General features: G+C 45.4%; 1 protein-coding gene across 3 annotated transcripts in view; it reads right to left on the bottom strand.

Moving 5' to 3' along the window:
* Nucleotides 1–26,501, bottom strand: part of LRIG1 (leucine rich repeats and immunoglobulin like domains 1) — a 114,821-nt gene extending 88,320 nt beyond the window's left edge. The window contains exon 1 of one of the 3 annotated variants that reach the window (XM_023620112.2): nt 25,537–26,501. In XM_023620112.2, the coding sequence (XP_023475880.1) occupies nt 25,537–25,763 (227 nt within the window). In that variant the 5' untranslated portion in view covers nt 25,764–26,501. Of the gene's footprint in view, nt 1–705; nt 1,027–25,536 lie in introns of those variants that run through there. The other 2 variants (XM_070238653.1, XM_070238652.1) reach the window with 2 other exon arrangements.
* Between the last annotated feature and the right edge of the window lie 1,248 nt (nt 26,502–27,749).

Here is a 27,749-nt window from a genome sequence, read left to right as displayed (position 1 = left end):
GCGGCTTCTCTGGCTCTGGTTGTTGAAATGGCTAAGAGGGCACTAAGTCAAGGTGCAACCACCACACAATATTTCAACATGCATTATTTTACAGACTGCTTTCTGCTATTAGAATATGGAACTTCCTTTTCAGTGAAATTATAGGCACAAAGAATCAGAACCTCCATCCTTGAACGTATTAAAATTTTATGATGTCAAAAGGAAAGCTGGTGGTGAAAATGACTGAGCCACATATACTTTCATTTCTTCTTCTTTTTTTTCAATCATTCACCAAGGCCTCTAAAAAAAAGATGCCTCACCTCTTCCACATAGTCCACTCACATTCACCAAGGCCCAGTGCATCCTAACACCAAGACCTCCTCACACACACACACAGACATGCCTCTTGACAGTTTGCAGTTCCAGGTCATTTACTCCTAAAGATGTTACAGATGTATCTTAAAGGGTAGATCCAAGCGGTAAATTCCACTTGCTAAGCTATACCTTAACCAAATAATGAATACTGGTACCTACGGAAGGTGAGTCCATTTTTAAAGTCAATCACCAGCACAGGCGATTAAAAGCCCTACCAAAAATCAATCATAAGTGACTCCTTTTGGAGGCTCAGTTACAGGCTGGAGGAACCTAAGAAACACCACGTGTACTTCTGGATACGCCATACCCTCTCTGTGTGCTAGGGAGAGACAAGAGCCATTCAATTCTCACCTTAGCAGGACATCAAGGACCGCAGGTCACAGTTACCCCAGACACCCAAGAAATCAGCTACATTGAGGCAGCTGCCTTATGAACAGCTAGAACTTCTTTGCTTAATACTTATCTGATGAACACACGTCCCTCCAGCTTCCACCATCACTCCTTTTTAAAGATTACATACTCAGATCGAAGTTTGTTCAAGTCTCTGCTCAGCTTGCCCTAGTCAATGACGCCACCATGACTCCCCTCCAATAAGCATGCTACCTGGGGGGGGAGGGGAGCGGAGTCTGGCTGGGGAGAGGCTGACTTGCTCTCGTACGCTCCACACTGACTAAATCATAAGCCCTCTTCAGTTAGACAGTAGTTCAGCTCTGTGCCTCAAGATACAGAGGATCAAACAGTACGGTTTCGGGTAAGGCAGAGCTGGCTCGATAAGGCATTCAGCTACGAGACCCAGCCTGTCCTCCAGCTGAGACTCCCCAGGCTGGCTTCCCTTTTCCCTCACTCCTCCACACTCAGTCCTGAAACACTGTCAAAGCAAATAAAAGGTGTTCCAACCCCAAGTCCAGTCCACATGGCCACACAAGCATGACTTTGCAAAACTCTGCTGGCAACCACATTGACTTGCAGCAAACTCAACTGTGATCGATAAGCCAAAGCAGGTTCGGATTCGGGTAGGTTTAAGCTTGCACAAGCACAAAGAGAAAGCCACTCACTCTCAAACCCAAAGCGACCACAGAAAGCACCTGCACAAACTCGTCAGGGTGGCTGATAAGGTCACAAGCGCCTCAGAAAAGATCTTCTACTCCTAGAGGCATGAGACAAACGGGAGGCCTGTCACACTGCTGGTGTCAATATTTATCTATGGCGTAGGTATTCGCGATGGTATAAATCAGGCACTTTTTCAATTCACTCGTTCACGTCATGTGCCACTACAAAGCCCCCAAACAGAGATCCATTTACAGCTTGAGTTTCTTTTCTTCCATTTCCATACAGAAGGCTGACTGCGGGGCCCACAGTCTATGTCAGCAATAATCCCAGCAGCTCGAGAATAAAGGGTTCAATGTATTTCAGAACTGCCAATATCAAATGGCACTGCACCCGAGGACAATAAAGAGATGGGGAAGGGAAACAAAGTGCCTGCTTTCTCCCTTCCCATGGCATGCATGTTTTCCACACTGGAAATGAGCAAAGCTTAGCCCTTGCAGTAAAGTAACTGAACCCCTAGAACCACGCTGAGGCATTTTTAAGTGTGACTTACACTGCAGGATTAACCCAGCAACCACGACCCAAAGGTATGTGAAGCTCAAAGGAAGCCATGTGCTATGCAACAGCCCTGTTTGGTCAGCTCCAATTCTCCCAGACTACCTCCTCCTTCACCCTCTATGGAGTCTTCCTCCCTCAGCCTCCCCCACCCCCAAAATAAAGGCCTACACAATTTCCCTTCCCAGGTAAAAGTCAGAGGAGATAACTAGTCCATCATTATGAACATTAGGAGGCCCTTGCGACCTCTGAAAATAGCTGTGCATTGTGGAAACCAGGTTCACAAATGGATTCCTCCAAGTCTCTTCCCGTCACTCAAAGTCCTCAAGTCCCCTTTCTGCAGCGGATGCTAACCTGCAGCTCCCTCAGTCAGCTGTGTTGGCTTCTTCCAAGGAGACTCACTGCGGCGGCCCAGTGGGGTAGGCCGACTTCAGGTTTCCATGCTAAGGAAATCGAGGCACTGGACAAAGATGGCTCTCTCCAGTGACAAACTGAAGAACCTGCCTCAAAGCCTTCTTGCAAAATTGCTGGGAATTGACATTAAAAAGATTCCTTAAGCCAGCTTCCTTAGGAGCTCACTAAATCTCCTTTGCTGATCCCATATAGACAACTCTTCCCAACTAGATGGGTCTCCCTCACTAGGATTCTGGATACTCCATGCAGCCCGATAAGGATCATCATCCTTATTATCTGCCAACAGGCTACAAATCACTTCAATTCCTTTCTAAGCAAAACTGCGATGGCAAGTGATGAGCTATGATATATGAGGCGCGTGTGGTCTGTGAGGGGCCAACATTCCTACCTCTGCTTTAAATACGCCTGTTGAGTGAAAGCAGGCAAGCACTGAGCCCAAAATGGTAGCGGCCGAGGGTGTGGTCGGTTTTATTTTTTCTGGCATAAAAATATACATGACACTTTAAGTGGCCAGTATTTCCTCACGCACACTGAAGTTAATAATTCACAAACCAACTGACATTCATCAAGGATCAGAAAACTTAAAGGTGGTTTATGTAAACACTCCTGTTCTTGTTCTTATTTAACAGCTGGTTTATTTAACTGATGGCTTCTGTTGCCATTAGGGGCAGGTAGCACTTCAAAATACACACTACCTGGGTCACTTAGCCTCTGAGTTTCACGTTATGCAAACTCTGGCAAGTATTTTCCTCCCTGATGGAAGAGTTAGATGATTCTAGTAAGGTGAAAATACAGGACGAAATCATCCCGGTTTGCTGATAAGACTGTTGTAATCATGCTCTCTCAGTTCTAATCCAGCCCCTCCCAATGGACAATCCCCAAGACGCCAACACAGGAAGGAGCAGTAGGTTGGTTGGAACAGCACTTATCCCAGAGGCAAGCTGCCTGGATCTCAGAGCAGACTGTCTCACCCACATGAGGAAGACATGCCTCTCCACTCAGTCACCCCCAAAAAGGAGGGAATGCCCTCTCCTCTCAGACCGTATGCTCTTCACGTCTCTTTTGACCTCACTCAACTTCACCCTATCTCTAAAATCATCTGTATGTGTGGTGAGGATGCGGTGAGGGAAGGAGTCCAAGGAGGCCTTCTCCAGCCACTATCTGAGTGTCTCCAACCTGCTACAGGACAGCAGGATTACCAGGTGGTGGTGGTGGTGGTGTTTTCAACCAAAGGAAATTAACCTTGGGGGTATGAGTTATCTGCAAAGCCGTGGAGTTACTACCAACACATGATCCACAGCCTTGGTTTATGAATCCGCAAGGCCACATGAACATCCACATAAGCCTTGTTAAAGAGGTTACACATTAACCACACAGGATCTCAGGGAAGACCTATCACCTCCACCATCTCCACACCTTTTATATCGCGCCTTGAAAGGGCTTTCTGGAAGTTGCAACCATGGAATTTGAAATAAACGGAGATGGGTCCATTTTTTCAGTTTTTGTTTTTCATAAACTAATCTCAGTGGGTGCAGCTGATCCTTAAAAGACAGCGAGTTAATTCCTGAGGGGCAGAAAATGACAGCAAACCCAAAAGGGCAAACGTGGAGCGTGGCCAACCCGTGGTTCTTTCCACAGGTGTGTGTGGCTAGATGTCTCAGGGGCCCAGGGAAACGATGCTTGGATAACATAGCAGAAAAGCCAGTGGTCACTCACATTGGGTTTGGAAATGAATGAACACACAAATGCTTATGAAGCACCTGCTATGTGCCAGGAATGGAGCTGGACTCCAGGACAACGCCACAGCAAGGTGGCCTCTCCCCCAGGAGTTTACAATCAGGAGGGAAAGACAGACGCTGAGCAAGTCACCAGAGATGTGTTCCAAAGGCTCTCCTGGAACAAGACAGCAGCCACCCTTGCTTGGCTGTTCCAGGAAAGCTCTCTGAGGAAATCTTTAACCTCAGACCAGAAGGACTGCAGAGGAGGCACAGCTGTGAGAGCACAGGCGGGGGCGGGGGCGGGGGGGCCTGAGGAAAGGGTGTGGCTGGCGAAGGAACTACCCAGTCCTGTACAGCGAGCTCAGAAAGCCCCTGGCATCAGGCAATGGCGGAGGAAGGCAGGAGGCAGGGGAACAGTGACTTGGAAGCACAAAGACTTGTAGCTGAGTCCAAGGGAGCCACCGTCTAGGGCAACAGGTCTCACACTTAAGCCTCCAAAGCAACATCCCCCCCAAAGCTGTTTAAAATGCAGATTCCAAGGGCCAGCCCTGTAGCATAGTGGTTAAGTTCACGTGCTCCACTTCGGCGGCCCAGGATTCATGGGTTTGGACCCTGGACACAGACCCACACAGTGCTCATCAAGCCATGCTGTGGCAGCATCCCACGTGGAAAACAGAGGAAGACTGGCACAGATGTTAGCTGAGCAACATTCTTCCTCAGGCAAAAAGAAGAAGATTGGCAACAAATGTTAGCTCAGGGACGATCTTCCTCACCCCCTCCAAAAATGCAGATTCCCAGTCCCTAACACCATAAATTCAGACTCCAGAGTCAATGGAGGATTAGCAAATGCCTACTGGCTGCCTGGAGGACTAAGGGAGGGCCACCACATAATCACTACTTCACTTACTAAGCGAGATCAGCCTGCAGACCAGTCTACCTAAATTGGCAGATCACCAAAGGTGGGTTGTCACTATTTTTCCCAAGTGTGTACCTGCAGGCCTTCCCTCAAGCTCCCCTCCACCACCTGGAATCCCTGCCTCTATCTGTCCACTAGAATGAGACTAAAGATGACGAAATTAAAAACAAAAAGCAAAAGATTTGATCCTCCACACCCAGGCCCAAGGTTCTAAATGCTTGCAGAGTTTCAGCAGTAACCCCTGAGTAACCCAAGGAGCCACTCTCCCTATGGTTTCTTGTGTAAATGAAACTGTTGCAAGGCCTTGGCTTCCTTTCCTATTAAAAACCACCAGGGCCACAGTTTTCAATTAACTGTGTCAGCCCACCACCCCGAAGCAGCCCAAGTTCAATATGTCTTCCCCCTGCCCCCAGCTTCCGGTCTCCACCAAGCACTTCACACCTCCCTATTGTAAACCTGTCCAGAGCAATTACCCTGCCTGTGTTTGGACAGCCTCAGTACTGCATTTCTGTCTAATTTATAGCAGCAAAGCTCTGTTGGCAAAGGCAGGCGTGCCCTGGAGCAGAGGAAATGCGGAGAAAATGGTCAGACTTGGCTGTAAATGCATATGCACAGCAAATATCCTCAGGTTAGAAGAGGGCAAATGTTCCCACTCTCCTAGTGGCAAGCTCCTCTGTGATGAGCTCCCATGAAGCGTCTCAAATCTGGATTCACGGCAAGAAAACCACTGTTCTGTTCTACCACATTTCCTCCTTCACCTGGGATTACAAACAGGGACGCACATGAACCAAACCAATCAGGCAAGTACTGTCCATTGTATTTCTACTGGAAGATCTTGAAAGTCTCAAAAATCTTAAAAATACAATTCTTCTCAACTAGGAAGATAAGTCAGAGACTAGCATCCCTTCCTGGGGAAGATCCCAAACCATCCAAAATTGTACAACCTGTCTCTTTTTGGGCAAAGAATCTGAATAGACATTTCTCCAAAGAAGATACACAAATGGTCAATAAGCAGATGAAAAGATGCTCAGCATCACTACTCATTAGGGAAATGCAAATCAAAACTACAATGAGATACCACTTCACACCCACTAGGATGGCCATCATTAAAAAGACACACAGTAACAAGTATTGGTGAGACTGTAGAGAAACGGGAACTTTATTCACTAGGGGAAGTGCAACACTGTGCACACAGCCTCTGGGAAACACTCCAGCAGTGCCTCAAAAAGTTAAACATGGCTACCATATGAACCAGCAATTCCACTCCCAGGCACGTACCCAAGAGAAATGAAAACATACATTCAACACAAAACTTGTACACCAATGTTCAAAGCAGCATTATGCACAATAGCCAAAAATTGGAAACAATCCCAAGTCCATCAACAGATGAATGGATAAACAAAATGTGGTACATGCATAAAATGGAATATTACTCAGCCACAAAAAAGGGAAAGAATGGTTGATACACACTACAACATGGAAGAACCCTGAAAACACTAGGCTAAGTGAAGGAAGATTCCACCTACATGAAATGTCCAGAACAGGCAAATCCACAGAGCCAGAAAGTAGATGTTGTCAGGGGACGGGAAGGAACAGTGGGGAGAGACTGCTAATGGGTACAGGGTTTCGTTTTGGGGTGATGAAAATGTTCTGGAATTAGTAGTGATGGTTCCACAACTCTGGGAATATACTAAAAACCCTGAAACATATAATTTAAAAGGATGACTTTTATGGTATTTGAATTATATCTCAATAAAGCTGTTATTTAAAAAGAAGAAGAAAGAAAAAAACCTGCTGCCTTAGCAGGCTCTCAAAATTCCAGCCTAAAAATGCCACCTAGCTACTTCTGTACCACAAAAATGCAGAAATAACCTCTTCCTCTAAGTGCTAGCAGATAAATGAAGTGGGGAACAGGCAAAATAGCCACATTTCAGATGGCAGAGCCACGATTCCACCATCAAAATCTCTTCCATCGGATCAGCTTTCTTGCTTCCTAAACTGTGCTACCCTCCCTGCCACAGAGCTGCTCTCAAATCCACCAGAAGCAGAAAATCTCACTTGGAGTTTATCCTCCCACAGAAAACAAATTCCCAAGATTTCGAAAGATCATTTTTTTGCTTCATTTAATTATTTATAAGGCTGTGAAAAGCAGGGTTCCCAATGGCCAGTCATTCAAAAATTAAGAACAAACCAGAAGGTAGGAGGAAATGTCACCACAATGGGGAGAAAATAAATTAGTTAGATTAAGATTAAGATCTAAACCCCTTTCTGTGTTCTCGCAGGCAGATTTTAGAATAACAGCATGCTATTTCTGGAAATGTCCCTCCAGAGGAAAAGCTGGGAGGGTGGGGTGGAGACTCTACATTTCAGTTTTCGATTAAAATTTGCTGAAGTTGACGGAAAGCAGATATAAATGGCCAACACTCCCACCTGACCCCACCCACACACAGGTATGCTGGTCCTCCCTGGCCGAGAGCATGACCCTCCATGCCTCAGGTACCACACTGCAGCACTGCCCTCGCCAGCAAAGATGTAGTTAACTGGAAAGTCCGAAAGTCTACTGGGGCCAGGATGCGAACCAACATCAAAGAGATTCCAGTTGCTCCCCTTGTGCAATAAACTTCTTTCACCCAACATCATTCACACTTTCAGAGTGCAAAGTTCACTCTGATATTGGTGGCTTTCTCACTTTGTAGCTTTTTTGGCAAGTGCCCCTTGGCCTAGTTGTTCATTAATATATAATCAGAACATTAAAAGCATTGTTTCACCTTCTATGGAGGCTGGGGCCAACTGAATAAAGCCTACATTGTCCCTAGGGGGGTGGGGGGTGCAGGAACCACCTTGCAACTGGCAGAGAATTCAAAGATGCACAGATCGGCGGGTATGGACATGTACACACACTCACACACACACACACAGAGTTAAGTATTTCACAAGATGTTTTTGATATTCCTACACGGCAAAGAGCTAAGATTAAAACGTTTATCTTACCACAGAAATTGACCTGGCATTTCTTTCCTTTTAAGCCTTTCAACACCAAATTACTCCCTACCTTTAAAACCTCTACAGGAAGTAGTGATATCTGTGGCAGGAAGACAAACGAGCGAGAAGGGACGTCTTCAGTGCGACCAGACTGCCTAAGATGAGGCTGGCTAGGGCACTACTTTTACTTTTCAGATCAGACACGCACGATGACAACTCACTTTTGAGCCCATGTTTACTTTGCTGGAAGCCACATTCTAAACATGAGCTCGTCTGTAGAAGGGAAGCAGCTTACGGTCCAACCTTGTTTATGCTCCAAGTAGGTTTGACAGAAAAACCACATCAATTTGTTTTAAAATAATTCCCGTTTGCTGGAAGCTGTTCCTGAAGGGCTCCCCGCCACGCTAATCTGCTCTGATTCCTACCAGCTGTAGGTACCAGGCACGCCAGCCACAGATAGGGTGGCCTGGGCACACGCGGGCTGGCTGGACAGGGCTGCAGCAATCTGGGGCTAACTTCTGGGGCTCCACAAAGCCACTGCAACATCCCCCTCCAGGACACACAATCAACATCGGGTTAAGAAGAACACAAAAACACTTCCTGGTTCAGAGTCAAAATTTGCAACACTCCCACACAGAGCAGAGTTCTCTGTGCAATTACACCTGGGGGGGTGGGGTAGAGCCTTTTCAAACTCTCAGAAACACATCATCTCTAGTGTTAAGGACATGTATTTGTGTCCAAGCCCAAAGTTTACAGTGGATGGTACTCAGACCATTTAGTTGGCTAAATGAGCATCAGAAAAAGAAGGAAATTTAAAAAAGGAACGTCTATGAATAACATATGCAATGATCTTCAGCCTCACCAACCAAAGAAACGCAGATTAAAATAATCCAATGCAATTTTCATGTATTAAACTGGTGTATGGTTACAGAAAAAAAAGCATCTAACGTTTGTGAGGGTGTGGGGAAAATGGGCACAATTTCACATGTAAATTGGTGGCTTCTTAGAAGCAGCTGTGCCAAAAGCCCTAAGAAGTTGCATGCCCAGAGTAATTTGGATTTACTAACTCATCCTAAGGAAATAAGAAATGTACAAACACCTATGTATAAGGATGTTTACCACACTTTAGAAAAAACCTAAATGCCCAGTATCAGGGAAAGTTTAATTGTGACTTAAACCGTATTTTAAAATATTTAAAGTCAAAGAAAATATTCATAATATTCAGTCTTAAAAAAAGCAGACATTATGTTGTACACCTGAAACCAATTTAATGTTATGTCAGTTATAACTCAATTAAAAACATTTTTTAAAAACTGAATTACAAATGAATAGCAACCCCAATTTTGTTTTTAAAAAAAGCCTCAAAATAGGTATTCAACCATAGGCATTCCTGGAAATTTATATACCAAACTGATAATATTTATCAATGGACAGATATCAATTATTCTTTTTTCTTTTGTAGTTTCCTCTTTATTCAATAAACATGTCTACCATGTGTCACCAGAAAATGAAAAGTAATTAAAATAAAAGCATGGTAACTACGTCAACAGGTCAACAGCACTAAACCCTTTAACATAAGGTCACCACTCTATCACAGCTTACTGGGTACAAAAGGGCCTTCCTACAGACTCACAGCCCAAGATCTCAATACCACTAAAGCAAACATTTGAGGCAGCGCTCACAGCCAGAACACAGCTTTCCCACTGCCTCTCTTTAGCATCTCCGGTAGACTGCGCACACCTGAGGTCCACGCCAAAAGGAGCCAGATTTAGAACCCTGTCTGCCCAAAGTCTCCTGCCATGGAAGCGTCTATAAATCTAAGTTGCTAGTTTGGCTTGAACCACCAAGGGCATGGTAACCTGCCCTCAGCGTTCTTATACCTCATTCTGGTCGAAGGGAGCAGCCTTTCCGCTCATGCCAGCAAAGAGGGAGAAAAATGACCTTGGCCTGGTCCACCCTTTTTGTCAAAGTAGAGGTCTTAGCAAAGTAAGGAAGAGCCAAGCAATCTAAACCAGCTGCCTGGCCGGGGCTCAGCATAAACTGAGCAGAGTAACCACAAGGGGAAGGGTGTCTAGACGGCCTCAGTCTATGGAAGAAGCAACCCTCCCCTAGAGTGTCAACTCTGTAAAAGCAGCCTTCAAACCTTGCTCCACCAAAAGAGCAGATGAGAGACCACGCCGACAGCTGGGAACTGCCCTGTGGGCTCCCTCGCCAAATGCAACACGGAGGAGAGCTGGCGGGTCTGGCCCACGCGCCAAGGACAGCCACTTGGGATCCAGGAGGGAAGCGACACCCAGGGACCCTATGTGGGAGACAGGTCACATGCAGTGCTTAAACTGAAAAGAGTTTCAGTAACGTTACTTGGATACAGGACTTAAAAGCCACCTTCCCAAAAGAGAGGGACGAGAAAGACTGTCAATGCTTAATGTGGTACGTAAACTGCCTACCTGGCATCTTCCAACTTCTGTTCTACGTGCTGCTTCTTCCTTTCCATTTTTCTAAGTTTCTCAACACTAATATGTGGTGGGGGATGGAGGAAACTATCAACTAGATGAGGGGTATTTAGGAAACGTACAGGCAGCCCTGGGAGGCCTAAATTATCTTGAGTGTCTGGGAAAGGTATTTCTATAGGACTTAGGGGACTAAACAGACTGAACACCAATAGTCCTACGTACATCAGTATCTGTACTGAGCATTTCTTGTGTCCCAGGCTTTGTGCTAGATTCTGGGACTACAACAGTGGATCAGAAACAAGGCCAGTCCCTGCTTTCAGGGAGCTTTCGGACTAATGGGGGAATGAGATATTAATCCAATCACGACGCGAAACTTCTGTATAAAGCGCTGCAGAGTCCTTCAGGCAGGATGCAACCCAGAAGGAAGGTCTGCAATGGCTTCCGGAGGAGAAACTTTTAGGGGTGAGCAGAAGTCGGCCTGAAAAAGAAGGAACGTTGCTCCAGACAGAGGGAACAGGATGTAAGGGACATGCGACACAGGCAGTATTCTCAGAGCCTGGAAAAAGTCCCACGTGGTGGCCAGGGCACATGGAGCAAGGTAGGAAAGAATGATGAAGGTGGAGCGGTAGCTGGACAGCCAGAGCTTTTAGGCAGTAGGAGTCACGTGTTCCAATTTGCAACTCTGCAAAGACCCCTGTCACTGGGAGCGGGGCAAGATAGATGTGAGTAAAAAGCTCTCTGCTCTCCCTAAAGTCTGCATAACACAAAGAAATAGTACAGAAGAAAAGGTGAACATAAAATTTATCAAAAAAAATCACTCATGAATTCTACCATTCTTCCTTCCATCTCTCTGCTGTGGTCCTTTTTTAAAATGAAGGGTGGGGGCAGTGGGTCACTGGTGGCCACAGCAGTCTCCCAGAACCACATATATAGCTCACAGGGCTGCACAACCCAAGGCATGCCAAGGATTTCAGGCAGAGTATAAACTCCATCGGCAGGCTAAACTGTTTATATGTTCTGGAGTTAAAAATACACCACTCAGGTCAGCGTTAACACCAGGGCCTTATCACCAAGGCTGTTTGTAAGCTGGTTACACAAGGCCAGCCTATGACTCGCCCATCTTTTAAATGTGCCTCGATCTGCAAATTGTCTAACGATACATCAGTGAGATTATAATAAAGCCACCAAATATACACGCATTTGAGAAAAACACTTTCCAAACCCAAGGATACTTTACTGTTTATAAATAGTTTACTTTTTTTGATCCCCAAGCATGTAATATTCGCAGTTGCTCCAGAAACCAAAGAAACATGGAATGGGAACACAAACCACAACCTAACAGAAACAATAAACAACAGATGGCGAGACATATGCGCATGCGACCACCCCCTTCACCAAAGGGGCACACCCAAAATGGATTGTGACACACAAGTCTGCCAATGAAGAAGCGTGCTCTTCAAGATCACATTCAGGACACCACTTACGGAGCACTGGCTCTACGGCCAGAACTGTGCTAGGTCCTTCAGGCCACCAGAGTTGAAGGACCCATCATCGGCCTCAAGGAAGTCACAGACTTGAAAGAGAGGCAAGACAAACACAAGACAGCAGTCAGCACTAGTCTCGCGGTATTCTTTCTACATACAATCATGGAGAATCAGGTTTGAGTTCTAACTCTGGCAATTGCTAGACCCTGGGCAAGTCATTCAACCACTCTGGGCCTCAGGCACAACAGAGAGGTAACAGATTTCACAGTCAAGATGATAATCAAACTAGTTCATGTACATGTGTTCTGCTGCAAAAACGGCAATTGCTAGTACTGCTATAGTTATAATAGGTAACACTCCTCAAACTTCTGCTATGTGTTAGGCTCTCTTCTAAAAATCATAAATTATTTCAATTTTGTCCTCAACACAAATTAAGTGAGGTGGGCACGACAAGTATCCTCATATAAGATAAGAGGAAACTGAGTCAGACAGCTGGGCTCCAGAGCCACCACTCTTCCCAAGGTGCCACCTGACAGAATATGGCTGCCTCATCCCCACAACCACCACCCCTCATAGCCACACAAGCTGAACGAAGTGGGGCTTTGTAGAAGACGAGGACACTGCATTATCTTCCCCAGCAGACCCTGAAACACCACTCTGCTCTGGGCTTTTCACTGGTGAACACAGCTTGAACTTATTTGAAGAGTTCAAGACAAATGCTAAAATAAACTCAGACTCTCAAGTCACATTTGCCTTAACTAATGATTCTGATTAGTTGATGTTTACAAAAATTTTTAAATGTCATCTGTCTCAAAACAAAGGGGAGGGGTCCCAATAAATACATGTGGTTCTCATATTGCTTTCCATATATGGACACATCTATTTTAGGTATCGCAATCTCATGTCCAATTATTCTGCCAATTTCACCTCAATGCTCATTTTTTTTTAAAACTCTGACTAGAATTTTCCAACTACACTGTAACTTTAAGCTTTTGTGTTTCTTCTACATTTAAAAAGAATGCCATTTCTCAATATATAACTCCCAGATGTAGAATTCACAGATGATTCATCTCGCAGAACAAGTGTTCGGAGACATCAGCTCCAAATAGAGGAAAAACTTGGAATTCCCTTCTCTCTCAAAGTACGAACTCGCCTAGATCTGCTCTGCTCAACAAAGTTTGTTTTCAATTATATTTCCAAGTTCTTTTAACAATAACTGCATGGCGTCTGGCACTGACACATCTGATTCTTTGAAGTGGTTCGCAAGCAGAAAGTAGAAAATAAGGAGAAAGGGGAAAGGAAAGGAGGAGCATCCATAATTTTTGTTTTAGGTCAAATATTCTCTCTTTGACATAAAATCAGACAAACAACAAGCTACGACTTCTCACCGAAGGTCCACACTGCAAGGAGCACCACCAGTGATTGAAGAAAACCTCTGAATTGACCTCTTTATCCATCAGCTGGCTCTTGATGGGAAAACAAATCCTCAGCACAAAAAAATACGGCCTTTTACTCCTCATATCCGAATTCCAAAACCACTTTTGTAAAGTCCTCCCCACAGATCACTTAGGAGTGATCACACTTTGGGGATAAACCTCAGAACCTCTGAGAAACAATGAAAAGGAGGAATCCTTTCCACCCAGAAAAAAATGTACCACGCCCCAAGAAGGAAAGTGATAGGGTAATAAACAAGTAATTATCAATGGATTCCTAGGTACACGAAATTGGACAAGCCCTGCAGCATGCTTTCAAGTCGAAGTGGAGAAAAAAGAAGGATGTGTGACAACTTATCTAACCAGATAGATTCGGAGAATCCTCTGGGAGAAGACTAGATATAAGTAAGAAACTCACCAGAACATGTCAAGCGAGTTACCAGAGAAAATATCTGACAGTGACAACCGAGGCTCATGGAAGGGTGGGAAGATTATCTGGCCTATTTTGATTTCAGAAAGCACAAGGAAAAAGGCCACCTTTAAGTCTTAAAGGGAGAATGTTTAATAAAAAAAAAAAAAGTCTAGTTCTTTGGTCAATTTCCTTTAGTCCTAAAGTAGTCCCTAATTCCTGTTAAATTTCCTGTTAAGAAGTTCCAAACCACTAATTGTGCCTCCAGCTTCGCTGCGTTTTAGCTGTATCCCCAAACAAGGTTCCAAATTCCCAAAATTTATTCTAAAGAAAAGACAGAAAAAAAAATCCAGAGGTTCCATCTTAAGAAAATTTACATGACAAAGAATAAGTGAAAGGAAGAGAAAAGCCCAAGAATTTCCACTGAAGACACTAACAAATTCCATGTGGAAAAAAGGTAGATATTGAGAATACAGAAAATAAAAGCTTCTAGATTCTGCATGATAAATAAAGTCTTTTAAGGAGACCAATTATGAGAGGGATAACGATTTTCAAGAACGGTGTTTGACCAAGAGGGAACCAATGGAAATTCAGGCAGATGGGTAGATTTGATATAAACTGAACCAAAAAGACAGCAAGAGAGACAGACTTCAAAATTGCAGAAAGAAAGCCACTGGGCTGTACATATTAAGCTGTTGAGTTTCCACCCTGAAGGCTACACGTGAAAGATCTCCCTGGTAAAAAGTTGAAAGCTACTCTGATATCCACCATGTTCCCTGCATGTAGTGAATGGCAAACCAGCTCAGAAAGGACAAGGTAGTACACAGCTGCTGGTCCTTTGGCGATTACTATCGAATGTTACAGATAGCCCATCCCATCGTTCAAGGCAGTTTATCAGCTTCCCCTACAACTTCACTCACCCCAACTATGCACAGAAAGCCTGCTTGAGATAGATGCTGCCTGCAGCGGCCCTAAGAAAGGCAGAGACAAGCGACTCTTTAGAAAAATAGGCCTTTAATTTATTTGCCTTTTTTGACCTAAGTTCTTAAAAAGCTAAATCAAAGGCCTAAAGTAGGTCTGCACCATCTTCCTTAGGTTTTCTTTGGGCCAAAGGAGAAAAGAAGGCAATAACCCAAGAAAGTAATACTGTGGAGTATTTGCTCCCCTCAATAACACCTAGGGTCCCACACACCCATTTCCCTTTGCAGCTCAGGATGTCCCTCTGAGGGTTTCACTCAGAAGCACTGAACACGCAGAGACTACTTTTAAGTACGTATCCTAGACACACAGGTCAACTTACTAACTCTTACCATCCAATCAGTAAGCAGTTTATTCCCTCTTTGCTTCACTTAGGATAGAATCATAAACCTGAAAACAAGGAGTCTTAGAAGTCAGACATTCCTTTACAGATAGGAAATTAAGTGATTAGCCCAAGGTCACCCTGCCACTCAGTGGCAGAGCTGGCACAAACCCCTAAGGTCTCCTGATACCCAGCCATGGGCTGTTTTCCTATCCTACTACATTCCTGCCTTTGTAGCTTCAACAAAATTAATTTTTTCCATTAGGTCAATAGTTTTTATCCCTCTTTGGTCAAGAACCCCTTTAACAAGCTCAGTGAAAATGTGGGCTCCTTTCTGCCCAGAAAGATGTATTGAGCTCTAAGATTTCACACATAATAAAGTTCCCTAGACCACTCCCACACCCCCCAAATAATATTTGAGGTAAGCCAGTATTTTAGGACAGTCTGGAATTCAATATAATTGAATCATTTCTAAGTATTATTTCAAATGAACTTGTGAAAGAATCCTAAAAATCTCCATAGAAGAGTTCCTGATTTTTCTCTTGGGCAAAGCACAGCCCCTCAATGAGGCCAAACCACCCGTGGCCAGGAGTCCTACCCACACACCAAATCTGAGAAAACATTCGGAGGAATTAGGGATGAGGCAGACCTTAATAGCTACAAAACATTGTAGTTTGCTTTCTGGATCTCCTCTCCTCCGAACTTGAGAAGGAAACCCTTGTCCCATTCGAGCGGCAGCTTCTGCATCCATCACTCCGTTGCAACAACAACCAACTTCCTGGAAGCAACAAGCTCTTCTGGCTGTTTATAAGTTTTGCAAGCACTGGGAGCTCGGGAGCCAGAAACTGACACCAGCCCAGGTGGAGGGAGGAAATCACAGACTCCCCCCTACCCCCAATATCTTTTTAATTAAAAATAAAACAAAAACTAAAATGTAAAGAAAGCGAATGGTGCTGGACCAAGGTAGTGCACTGCTGAAATCAGATGAAAGAACAAAGTACTACCAATTGCAAAACAGAAATTAAATTCACAGTCAGAATTTCTCAAGTGTGAGTTTCTCCCCCCATAAATTGTTCTTAAACCCTCTGGCATGTGTTTCCACTTTTCTAAACAAAGAATACACTGTAAGATGGTATCTAATCAAATATCATATAAATTTAATTAAGCTTAATATATTCATGAGTTTAACCCAACCATGTTGGACAGCTTTATCTACCGGAATTAAATTTTCACAAGTAGAATATGGAAATCATTCCATAAACTGTGACAAAGTGAATGGAACTTGGATGACTATGTAACTCCCATTCGGGTTCCTAACTAAGCTGCAGCCAGCATGAAATCTATTCTAAAAGGGAGTCCTAACTAACAAGGTAACAGGCTGTGGAGAAACCAAACTATGGACTTCTACAAAACAAAACAAAACAAAACCATTCTGCAGCTACTTGGAGAAAAGCATTTTCAAATCTGTGTGAAGTTTAAATCGAGCACAGAAGGTTTCATGAGCCTAGTTCTTTGCTTTTTGAGGATTTTCTTACAGGGTGCCTCTAACTCTATTTAAAGCAGCCTCAAGTAGCCACAGCTGGAGGGTCAGGCCTTGCAAAGTAAACAACAGTTAACTCAATTCAGACTCATGACTTAACTACAACCAATGGCTAATTATCCCTCTATTAACCAACAATATCTGAAATATCACTTTTTAAATGACCCATTCGTAATTACATTTGTTCACTAATGGATTCTAATTAACAATTAATAGCATAGTAGAAACCTCCCAATTAAGAGCTACATAAGAGAGAGGAGAGTTCATCAGAATTGCACATTTCTGGGAAAGGACTCTAGGACAAAAGAACTTTCTAAACACCTCCCACAAGAGAAGGAAAACGGAATTCTGAGAACATATTAATTAAGAGTGCCCACAGTAGATGCTCAATAAACATTCTGTAAATATACAGCTCACCAAAATTCCCTTTGGAAAAACATACTTAAATGTTGATTTCTTTAAGAAGTTGTTCACATTCACATCTCTTAAAACCACTCTATAGTGAATTGTATGATATGTGAATTATATCTCAATAAAGCTGTTAATAAAAAAAACTACAGGGGCCAGCCCCATGGCCAAGTGGTTAAGTTTGCGCACTACGCTTCGGTGGCCCAGGGTTTCGCTGGTTCGGATCCTGGGCGCGGACAAGGCACCGCTCATCAGGCCATGCTGAGGCGGCATCCCACATGCCACAACTAGAAGGATACACAACTATGTACCAGGGGGCTTTGGGGAGAAAAAAAGAAAAAATAAAAAATAAAATCTTTAAAAAAAAAAAACTATAAATTTACAGATGAAATGACATGCTTTGATTAGCTTCCAAAACGCACAGAAGAGAAGTGCATTGGGGCAGAGATCAAAGAAGAGCCAGGAGTTGATAACTGTTGAAGCTGGGAGAGAGTTAACTACATTATTCTGTCCATTTGTGTAGATGTTTGCTATCTCCATAATAAAAAGGTAAGGAAAAACACCCTGTACCAACAGAAGTGAATAACTTTATTTAAAAGTACCTGGCTGCATATCTAATGTTCCCTTAATTCAGATTTTGTTTTAAAAAATCAGACTTCTCAGATCTCGCAAGCAAAAGCAGCTGTATCTGCTACAGCCTACTTTCCCATCAGTTGTCACTGTCTCTGCCTAGGCAGGGCCCATGTGTCAATTTCTTTTTATCCAGCTCAAAGTGCTAATGCTTGAGACACAAAGATTTGGAACTAAAGCGAGATTCTCTCTCTCCCAGTTCAAAAGCGCTCAGTCCCTCTCATGATATCCAACAGGGTAGCATCACGTAGGCAATCCGGCGAGCAAGGACTGATCTGTGCCATGCATGCTCTGACCAAGACAGGTAGCAAAGTATTTGAACAGCAAACTATAAATGATGGAAGGAGCACAGGACAGGAAGCAGGGGTGGAGGGGACACTGGCTAAATGCTGCATAAAGGAGTCTTAGAAGATGAAGCTGTGAGATTTCTTATCAGCTAAAAACACCCCCTTCATTATCTCCACTGTATTTCTCAACATCTACATAACTCTGCTTACAGGACAGACCCTCACTCATTTCATTCATTTTCTTCCTAATAACATGAGACCTTGAGGAAAAAAAATACCTGTAGATCATGAAAGATTAGAGACCTACACAGCACAAAAGTTTAAAGAATAATCAATGCAAAGTCCTTAAAAAGAGACAGGCCAGGCTTTCTTTAAACTCTCTGAACGCCACCGTCTGCCAAGACAAACTCAACAAGCAGTGATTGGAACCTGTATCCTGGTTCACAAGGAAACCAAGTGTATTAGGACTTGCAGAGATGAACGGATTGGTTGTTCGCACAATGGGCTTTACCGGTTATGCTAGATTAAATAGTAATAAAGACGCAAACAATCGTGGCCGTTCATGTGGGCAAGGCTGTGAATCAGGGCCATTCACTGGGGAAGGGACGCAGGCACAGGTGCAGAAGTAGCAACAGCAAACAGCTTTTCAGGTGGCATCCTTGCCAGATGCCTCAAATGACCCTGTGCTCACCTCCCATGTCCCCTACAAAGTCACTGTACGGTTGCAAACAAACCAAAACCAATGAAAAACGGCAGAGCTCTGCAGCTCTCTGCATTGAACCCAACAATCGTCTCCCCTCACACCTCCTCCTCACTGAAATATTTCCAAACAGAAGTGGGCACAGCACAGGATTCGGTCGGCCCCACAGTCTGTAACCCAACCCCTGTTTGGAAGAGCACACCTGCATTCTTCCAAGCTATTGACTGAGGGGCGCTACTTGCACCTTGGTAGGGCTCGGTTTCCATGAAACCCTGGGAAATAATAGCATAAAATCATTAGTTTAAGGGCCTCTCACTTCTCTCCCTCCTTCCCACACCCCACCTCCCAAAAGGATAATGCTAAATAGACAGGAGTATTTGCACAACTGGAATACATTTATAAACCCCCTCAATAATTTCTGCTAATTGTATAATGTGTATAATTTGTTGCAACTGTTCATAGCTTCCCACCGGTTTGTCTGAAATTCCCAAGGGCACATGAAGTGTCACTTGTTTCACTCTATACTATCACCAAAAACTTTATGAGAGAAGGCTGCTGGCTTGTGAGCCTTGCCACCTGCCCACTCCAAAAGAGGCTTCCCATGAGAAAAGTAAACTCTTCCCAGGAGGCCTCTGTCACCAGGAAATCTGACCTGGAGAGACTGGCCATGCGAGGATGCAAAATTTGAGCTCAGGAGGCCTTAACCTTCCAACTGTGCTCCGGAATCATCAACAAATTGACCCACATTGAGGAACTGGGCTAAACACATGTGTCATCTGTCTTCACCTCAGCTGTAAGACAGAATGTTATCACCCACTTAGTAGAAATGAAGGAAAGAGGTTCACCCCAAATCACACACACAGCTGCAAGGTGGTGGGGCCAGGAATGGACCCTAGAAATAATTTTCAGTCTCTTCATCACTATTCCCTAGTGAAGGGTGTGCGCTGGGGGGACCACCACAGATGAGGGCGCCTGCATATTTAACAGAGTAAAAGTGAAGAAAGCTTCTCCTCACTTGTACTCTTTTCCCATCAATAACCCAACCCAAGACCCGGGGTACAGTTGGGCAGCAAATGCCCATTCAAAGGACAATCTGAAGAGCTGAAGGCAGGACACAAAAAGTGTGAAACTTGAGGAAATGGAGAAACAGCTTTTTAAAAGAGAGTGACTTTTATAAGCAGATGGGGTTTATAGCTTGTGTTTCAGAAGACTGTGCATAAAGTACTTGGATAAAAATCACATAGAAAGTATTAAATAATATAAAACATAATAGTATAGAAATATATAAAGCATAAAGACTTTAGATAAGAAAAATTCAGAAGCATACTCCCTCCAAAAGAAAAACCAGGATACAAATTGGCAACTTACACTTAGATCACAGACAAACCAGAATTTTCATTTTTTTCTACAATCTTGACTTACCTATTCATTTTGCTTAGTGACAACAATGGTCATGTATCAATTTCTTCAGCAGAAAATTTCTAGTCCCACTCATGTAACTGGCCAATTAATTAGTCAGTCTGTACTGCTATTCTAACTTCTGCGGTTACATAAAAAATAAATGCAGGTTCCAAGAGGGGAAACTATGGTGAAAATTTTAACCTCTGGTCTTCAAAGTCCTACTTCTTTGCATGGGGAGCTAAGAACAAATCTGAGCTTCTTACTGATTCCCACAGTTTAACTTGAAATAAAAGCAGAAGACAATCACATTACTGACACATAACACAAACTGAAGCCATGAGGTAGATGGAATGGACCCCAAAAGCTCAATGTCACGCTTAAGTCATAAAAACACCACTAGCGATCCCTGAATTTCCCACAGGCCAGGGAACATCAGGGACTTTTAGATATTTTCCCTCCTCTGCCTGGGAATTTTTCTTCCACCCCTCCTCCCTCCAGTCTCAAGACAATGCCTTCAGCCTTTGAAACTGCATCCATTGTAAACAGCTCTGAATATTAACACAGCCCAGAGTCCTGTTCGCTTTTAAAAGACCCCCAGGGTTTCAAATTGCAGCCGTTGAGGAGGAGAAAGGTCCCAGTAAGTAAATGTCACCAAGCTCATTCAAAAGGAGTTGAAAATTAGGCTTGCTCATGAAACTTAAAAGTCCTTCAACCTATGGGGTAAGTTAGAGGAATCCCTTTGAGTTTTAAACAAATGAGAAAAAGAAAAAGAAAAAGAAAAAAAAGACCCTGGTACAACCAACATTATTTCTTGTGTATAGTGACTTTCAAATCAATGCATCCCTTTTCTAGATGTCCCTCTCCTGCGGCTGTCACTGTTAAAATAACCACAGGCTATTTTCAACAAGCTCCTTCTCCAGCTAACAGAGCTTCGGGGCTTTAGCAGGTGCATGAAACCGGGCCAGGTGCATTGTTAAGCCACACAAAACCCTAGCGGCTCTCTGCATTCCTGTCCACCCTGAAAGGGAGGATGCTGAAAAGACTTAGCACCAAGGAGACACCTCTGCAGGATGGGGAGAGGCCCTTCCATTGTGAGCACGGTGTCTGAGGGAGAGAAAGGTCAGCCAGAGGCCATCCCAACGTGCTCAAGGAAGGCTGTGTGGGGAACCCAGGCAAAGGAATTAACACTGCAGAGAGAGAAACCTTCAGGTTGAGGAGCAGAGCTGGAGGGCGCGGACGCTCGTTCACCCACTAGGAACCCGCTCTCCTTACACTGCACTGAATCGTCTTCATCTTTTTGGATAATACGTTCAAAAATCCGAAGTTTGTGAAATCTAGTGACCAAATGTAATTATGGAAAGAGATGAGCACATTTCTTTTTAAAACAGTCCCTTGAAAAGTGGGCAAGAACAGCTCTGACATATCCTAAAGGCCAGAGGGACACTGTGTGCCAACACAGTTCATTTACATTGGTCCCTGGCAATCTCTGGGCACTTCATAATTGCACAGTACTCAAAAATTCGATTTTACGGCCATAATTTCATATCAGAGGGACTTAAATAGCATGCCTTTCTCTCAAGGCAACCAATGTTATTTGCCAGAGACTTCCCCTTACTCAAAAAAAAAGTGTCAGAGAACTAGTGTTCCACCATGGAGGGGACGTGAGGCCCGGCTTCTGACACTTGTTGCAAAGGAAGGGACTCTGAGTTCAACGAAAGCTCCGTTAACCTTTGAAAGTGCTCAATCCTTTCAGATTTTCTCCCTGTCATTGCCCCATGTTTATGAGGCTCCCTCTTCCAAACGACTCTTTACCCATCCCCACAAATCGGAAGATGTTCAGGGTCTGCTGAGTTCTTCTTAAATGACATCGAGACACAAAGAGGAAAAGGGCAGAAGGGAAGACCTCAGGACAATCCAGACCATAATCTACTTCTTAAAAAAAAAAAAAAAAAACCACAAGCATCTCAGCTTAGGTTCTGGAACAATTCGGTCATCTGCACTTTCAAACTAATTTGCATAAACAGGATGGGAAGTATTTTCCAATCCCTTAATTCACAACACTCTGCACACCTGGGCCTTCCAGCACAGCTGTAAAATTTGAAAGACAAAGGCACTCTTTGCTTCACAACTACAATGGCAGCCAAGGCTTGTGTTTATTTTCTAATGTAATAATAAGCACCACTTAGGTGCCCAAATTGACAAGCTTAGATTTAAGTCACCCAGGTTTGGTCCTGCAAGTACATAAGGAGACAAAATAGAAAGAGACCCAAATCAATATCTTCATCCTAATGTGGCGCAGGATAACCACACTTGGTGTCCTTCAGTCAACGTCCTTGCTTCTGAGTGCCATGGCCCCCCACACTGAGACAGACCCTCAGGGTTGGTTCTTCCCCCAGGGTCTGCCTTCCTTCCTATCACAATCCCATTAGGCCATCATTTAGTCCCTGGAATCTGTAAGCCAGCAAACTTCTATGCTCAACTTCATGCCACAGATAGAAGTATAAGGTAAGTTGTATTTAATACTTCTTAAACAGCTTCTGAAGCCATGCTCTCAAAAATAATTTCAAAGAAAGCAAACATCTGAGTTCTAAGAAGTTCAACTTCTTCTACGGTTCTGGGAAGTTGGAATAAGGCTTGGCAGTGCTTGGTGCTATTTATGAATGTGCTGGTTGGACTATGCCAATCTCACCTACGTAATGGGACGGCAGACTCAGTGATGGCGCGACTACTACAACTATAAGTTATTGTGCTGAACAAGTTATCCTCAGGCCCCAGGAATGAACGTATTTTTCCCCTCTACCAGCACCATTCCATTTCTTCTATTCAAACTGCACTTACATTCACTATTAAAAACTTTCACTTTCCTGACACTAGGCCTAAGAGCAACTCCAAAATTAGATGCACTGTTTACAAAAGCAAAAAAAAAAAGAAGCTCCATAAAGCCACAGGTCCCCTTCTATCTCCAATCTACAGCCTGAAATTATTTGAACTAGCTGCAGTAAATCTAGTTCATGGGGTTATAAACTAGCTCAAAGCATTTCTAGACACAGTAGATTCAAAGAGTATAAACTTGGTGAAACTACAAAATACTTTATCATATTATATAGAGAGATTTTCTCCCCTAAAGTCTTGCTAACTCACAGCCAGAAATATAAACCGTACACATATCCTAACGGAAAATTTCTAATAAGGCTAATAACTTAAATGGAGAAATCTGAAGTCTAGGAAAAAAACCACATTTGCTTGATTTTTCTTTAATCAGAAAAAAATAACTTCACAAATATTTTCCAAAGGATTCCCATTTTGTCCTGAATACCATATTGCCACATACTCAGCAGAAGTCACACTATTCACATCTTGAAATCTAAGCAGTTAACACCCTATAATCAGTAGAATCAAGCCTGTTAAAGCTCAAAATACCTAGTTTGGTATTTACTGATCATCAAATGTGTGAGTGAAAAAAGAAAAGACTGTAATTTTAAAGGTATTTATGCCATGTGAAAGAAATGTCATGCAGGCAACAGAAAGCCCAAAAAATGACCAGTACTTCTGCTCCAAAAATTAAAGGGCAAGGCAGACCAGATCTTGTGACCATAGGAAAGAGCAAATAAGAGGACACCCTGTCCTCTCCGGGAAGTCACCACTTCTGAACTAAGTGTCTTCCCCACAATGCCACTGACACGTGGCATTAATAGTCACTCTTCCAACAGGTGAACACTTACGAAATTATTCTGATACTGCCCACATGACTTTAGTTTTTTAAGAGTATGTAAAGAAAAAACCACAACACCCCAGACTGCCCCAAGGAGATAAAAATACTACCTAAGGCAACGCGGGGCTCTATCTCCCATTACTTAACACAGCCACTGCCTGAGTTCAAACCCACACTAAGACCGCTGGTTTTCACTAAGTCAGTGATTTCACAGAAGCAGCAGTATACTGAAGAGAAAACCTAAGCGTAACTAACGGGTCCAGCTTCAGAACTCTGTAGTACTTGATCGTTAAGTAACGTGTAGTGTGGGCCAAGTTAAAGATCTGTGCCCCGTTTTCAGAGGTACAGGATCTTCACATAAGAAAGGAATTAACTTCTCTTCTTTCCCCTCAAGGCAGCCAGAAAGATCCCCAGACCACATTTTCTCAGATCAAGCCACAGGTGTTCATTAAAACTTGTGTCACCAGTATTGTTCCTCGTTTTTAAACAGTGAACGTCAAGCCTAAGGTTACTGTGCCTCTTCTATGTTCTAGGAAAGATGTCCAATTATTCAACTGAAAAGCAGACTATTCAAGATACGCCTTTTCTGGAAGGTACTAACAGTTCTGCAGAGATGCTAATTACTGATAACTGGACAGGATTTTTGACTCATGGACCAGATTTTTTAGAAGTGAAAAAAAAAGGCTATTACATTCTACCATATTTACAGAAATCTAATGTATTTTTTTCCAGCCTCCTGTAAGAAGCGTCCCACTAAGTTCTGAGAGGCCAAAATCCTGCCAGCACAGAAAACAGCCTCTTTCAGGTGAAACAAACTCTGCTTAAATGAACCAGGTCCCTGGCACCCTCTCCTGAAGTAGCACTGCTCCAAAACTAACTTGCACCATTTATAGAGGACACATGCTGAAGGGTGGGCCCTACCCCACTGGATCATCAAGCCCAAAGGGGGACCTAGAAAAAGAGAGGAAGCCTCTGGAACACAGTTCCCTAAAATGCCAGCCAGGTGGAAAGAGACAAACTCCCAGGAGTCACAGATCTCCAGGAACTCTCAAAGCCCCCTGACGCAGGGAGCCTCGAGGGAAGGCTGCCTTCTGCCCCAGCCAGAGCTAATTCAGGCCACCACGGTCCTGGGGGATGAGGAGGCGACTACACACACGCTCTCACTAATAAATAATGTAAATGGGAGACCGGAGCCAAGAGTCACCTTCATTCATTCCCCACTGGAAGGCCAAGGAGCTCAGACACCGGAGAGTTGGGTTACAGGAGGGGAAAAAGAAACACATACCCTCAGACCCCCACACAAACTTCCTCACACTCTCCCCGCTCCAGATGTTTCCCACTCTCTCCACACACACATTCACACAAACACGCTCACCTCCAGAATCTCACTCAAGAACTTCCAGATCGCCCTCACGCTCCACGGCTCATTCACCTCCAGACCCGTGTGACCATGCTCGCTCACCTCCAGACCCCCAAGACCCATGACCACTCACCTCCAGAGCCACCAGGGACACGCTCTTTTCTCCTTCGGGCCCTCGCCACCCACGCTCACTCACCTCCAGCCCCTCACGACCCACGTTCGCTCACTCCCGGACCCCCACGAGGCACACTCTCTTCTGCACACTTCTCACGCACGCCTCTCCCTCCGGACCCCCGTGGACGACCTCACCGCTACGATCCCATGCTAACAGTTTCCCAGCCCACACAACTTCACACATACCTCCCTCAACCCGCACCCCTTCCCTGTCCCCAAGTGACAGCGCCCCGGGGCTCGGGGAAAGGGCGGCACTCACAGGCTCCGCGTCCAGGCGGGCAGGTCTCCGGGCAGCGCCGCTAACCCGCGCCCGCCGCAGTCCAGCGAGTCCCCAAGGCAAGTGCAGGCGGCCGGGCAGGGCGATCGCGGGCCGGCCGTGGCCGTGGCCGTCGCCGGCTCCGGCAGAAGCAGCAGCAGCAGCAGCCCCAGGAGAAGGCAAGGCGAGCGGCGCGGGGCCCCGAGTGCGCCCCGGACCGGCCGCGCCATCTTGTCTGGAGCGCGCTGCGAACTCCCGGCGCGGGGGCTGCGAGGGCCCGGGGGGCTCCGCTGGGCTCTAGGCTCCGCGCCGGGGCATGGCCGCCGGCACAAGTTGGCTCCGCGGCTGCGGCTCCGGCGCTCAGCGGGTCCCCGGTGCCCGGGCCGCTCCGCAGAGCCAGGAGGGGGCCGCGAGCCCCGTGCCCATCCGGGCCGACCGGCCCGTGCTCGCTGCGAACCCCACGGATCCGGGCCAGGGGTGCTCAGCGGGCACTCTCCGTCCTCCGGCCGCGCTCCGGGCCGGCTCCCGAGCCCTAGAGCACGCCAAGTGCCGCCGCCGCCGCTGCACGCCGAGGGCAGCGCCGCCGCCGCCGCCGCTGCAAGGCAGGCGCTCAGCCTCGCAGCCTGAGCTGTGCGCCCGAAGGCATCCTCCTCTCGGCTCGGAGCGCCCAGCTGCAGCCCCCGGGCCGGACGGCGCGCTCACGCCCGCACCGCTCGCAGGGCCCCGTGCGCCCTGCTGTCCCAGAGTCGCACGCAGAGCGCGCGCGCGCAGTTCCGGGCTCCGCACGGCACCTCCGCGCAGCGAGAGCCCAGCCGACCTCGCGGCCGAACAATCAGCCGCTCGCCGCTCGGCTCCCCGCGGCCCAGCCCGGGCCAGTCCCCGAGGCCCCGCCCCCGGCTGCTCGCCCTCACACACCCCCTGGGCTCCGCGCCTCGCGGCCTCCCGCCGGCCCACGTTGGATGATTTGCAACAGCGCCCCGCCACGCCCCACGCCTGCTGCTCATTGGCTGCCGGAGTCCACGGCGGCCAGCCTGGAGGGCCATTGGAGCGCTCACCGTGATCCCTCCCCTCCCGCCTCTCCAGCCGCCCCGCCCCACTCCCTTTTCCCACCCAAGGTGTGAAGGGCGGGAGACAGGGAGGAGAAAAGGAGAGAAGGCCTCCGACTCTTAAAGGGGACGTGCTGACTGTTGGTAGAGAAGGGGGATGCGGGCAGGGGGAGAAGCGCAAAGATCTGCCCTCTGGGTCTAGAGGAGGACAGAAGGTTGCTTAAGAGGGTAACGCCCCCGCTTTGGAGCTGTCTGGCCCCAGAATTTCTTCCCTTCTCCGCAGGCTGCAAACAGGGCCGGGGATTTAGAGCAAATCTGCACCCATTTTCCAGGTGCCCTCTAGGACCAAAGACACGGATTTAAAACTTCACAGATTTCCTACTGATGGGACATCTTTAGTTATTTCATTAGGCGTGGCAGCCTTCCTCTTCGCACAATCTGAAGTTCCTTTCTGCTCCTAACTGTTCTTGACCTCTTAAATCCAGCAATATGCCCTTGATTACCAAAATAAATGTGTACTGCAGAAACCAAGTCTCAAAAGTGCACACACTCCCACTCCCGCCCTAGTTAATAGAAGGGGACTTCTGAAAATGCTCCAGTCTTCAATAAAGCCGTTGCTTTGTTTGTTTAAATCAGAGCCTTTTAAAGTTAGTTTTCAAGATGACATAGAGTACTCTTAAGAGACAGAGTAAAAAGTAAAAATAATTGTTACAAAGCTTCTAATTTTGGCTCTTACATGTCCGAACATGGTAGCCATGTGTTATGACAGTGCATCTAAACAGTAAGGCTGGCGCCCGCGGACACACACACACACAGACACACACAGCGAAAAAGGGAAAAGATTAGCATGGTAATATATAGCTGCCTCTTCCGGGCATTTTTGGTTTGCTGATGTCTCATGTCCCTTCGCAAGAGTACGCAAGTTTCTAACATAACTGCACACATTGTCAGGAAAATTAAGCAAGTCAAGTTTGTTGAAAAACATTTGCTCCAGCATATGAAATCTGACTTGTGTTTTTATGGAAACGGAGGAGAGGAGATGTTTCTCAGGAAGAAAAAGGAAAAAAAAAATAATGTTAAGGGTTTTGTTCCATTTTTTACACATTCTAAGGGGTTTGCTTTAACTGGGATGTTAAACTTTCCCTCGTCCACAGGAGCACCCCTTTTCTT

Source organism: Equus caballus, chromosome 16 (assembly GCF_041296265.1).
Source record: "Equus caballus isolate H_3958 breed thoroughbred chromosome 16, TB-T2T, whole genome shotgun sequence".
NCBI lineage: Eukaryota > Metazoa > Chordata > Mammalia > Perissodactyla > Equidae > Equus > Equus caballus.
The sequence above is the reverse complement of the archived record's forward strand: the minus strand, read 5'-3'. Positions and strand labels throughout refer to the sequence as shown.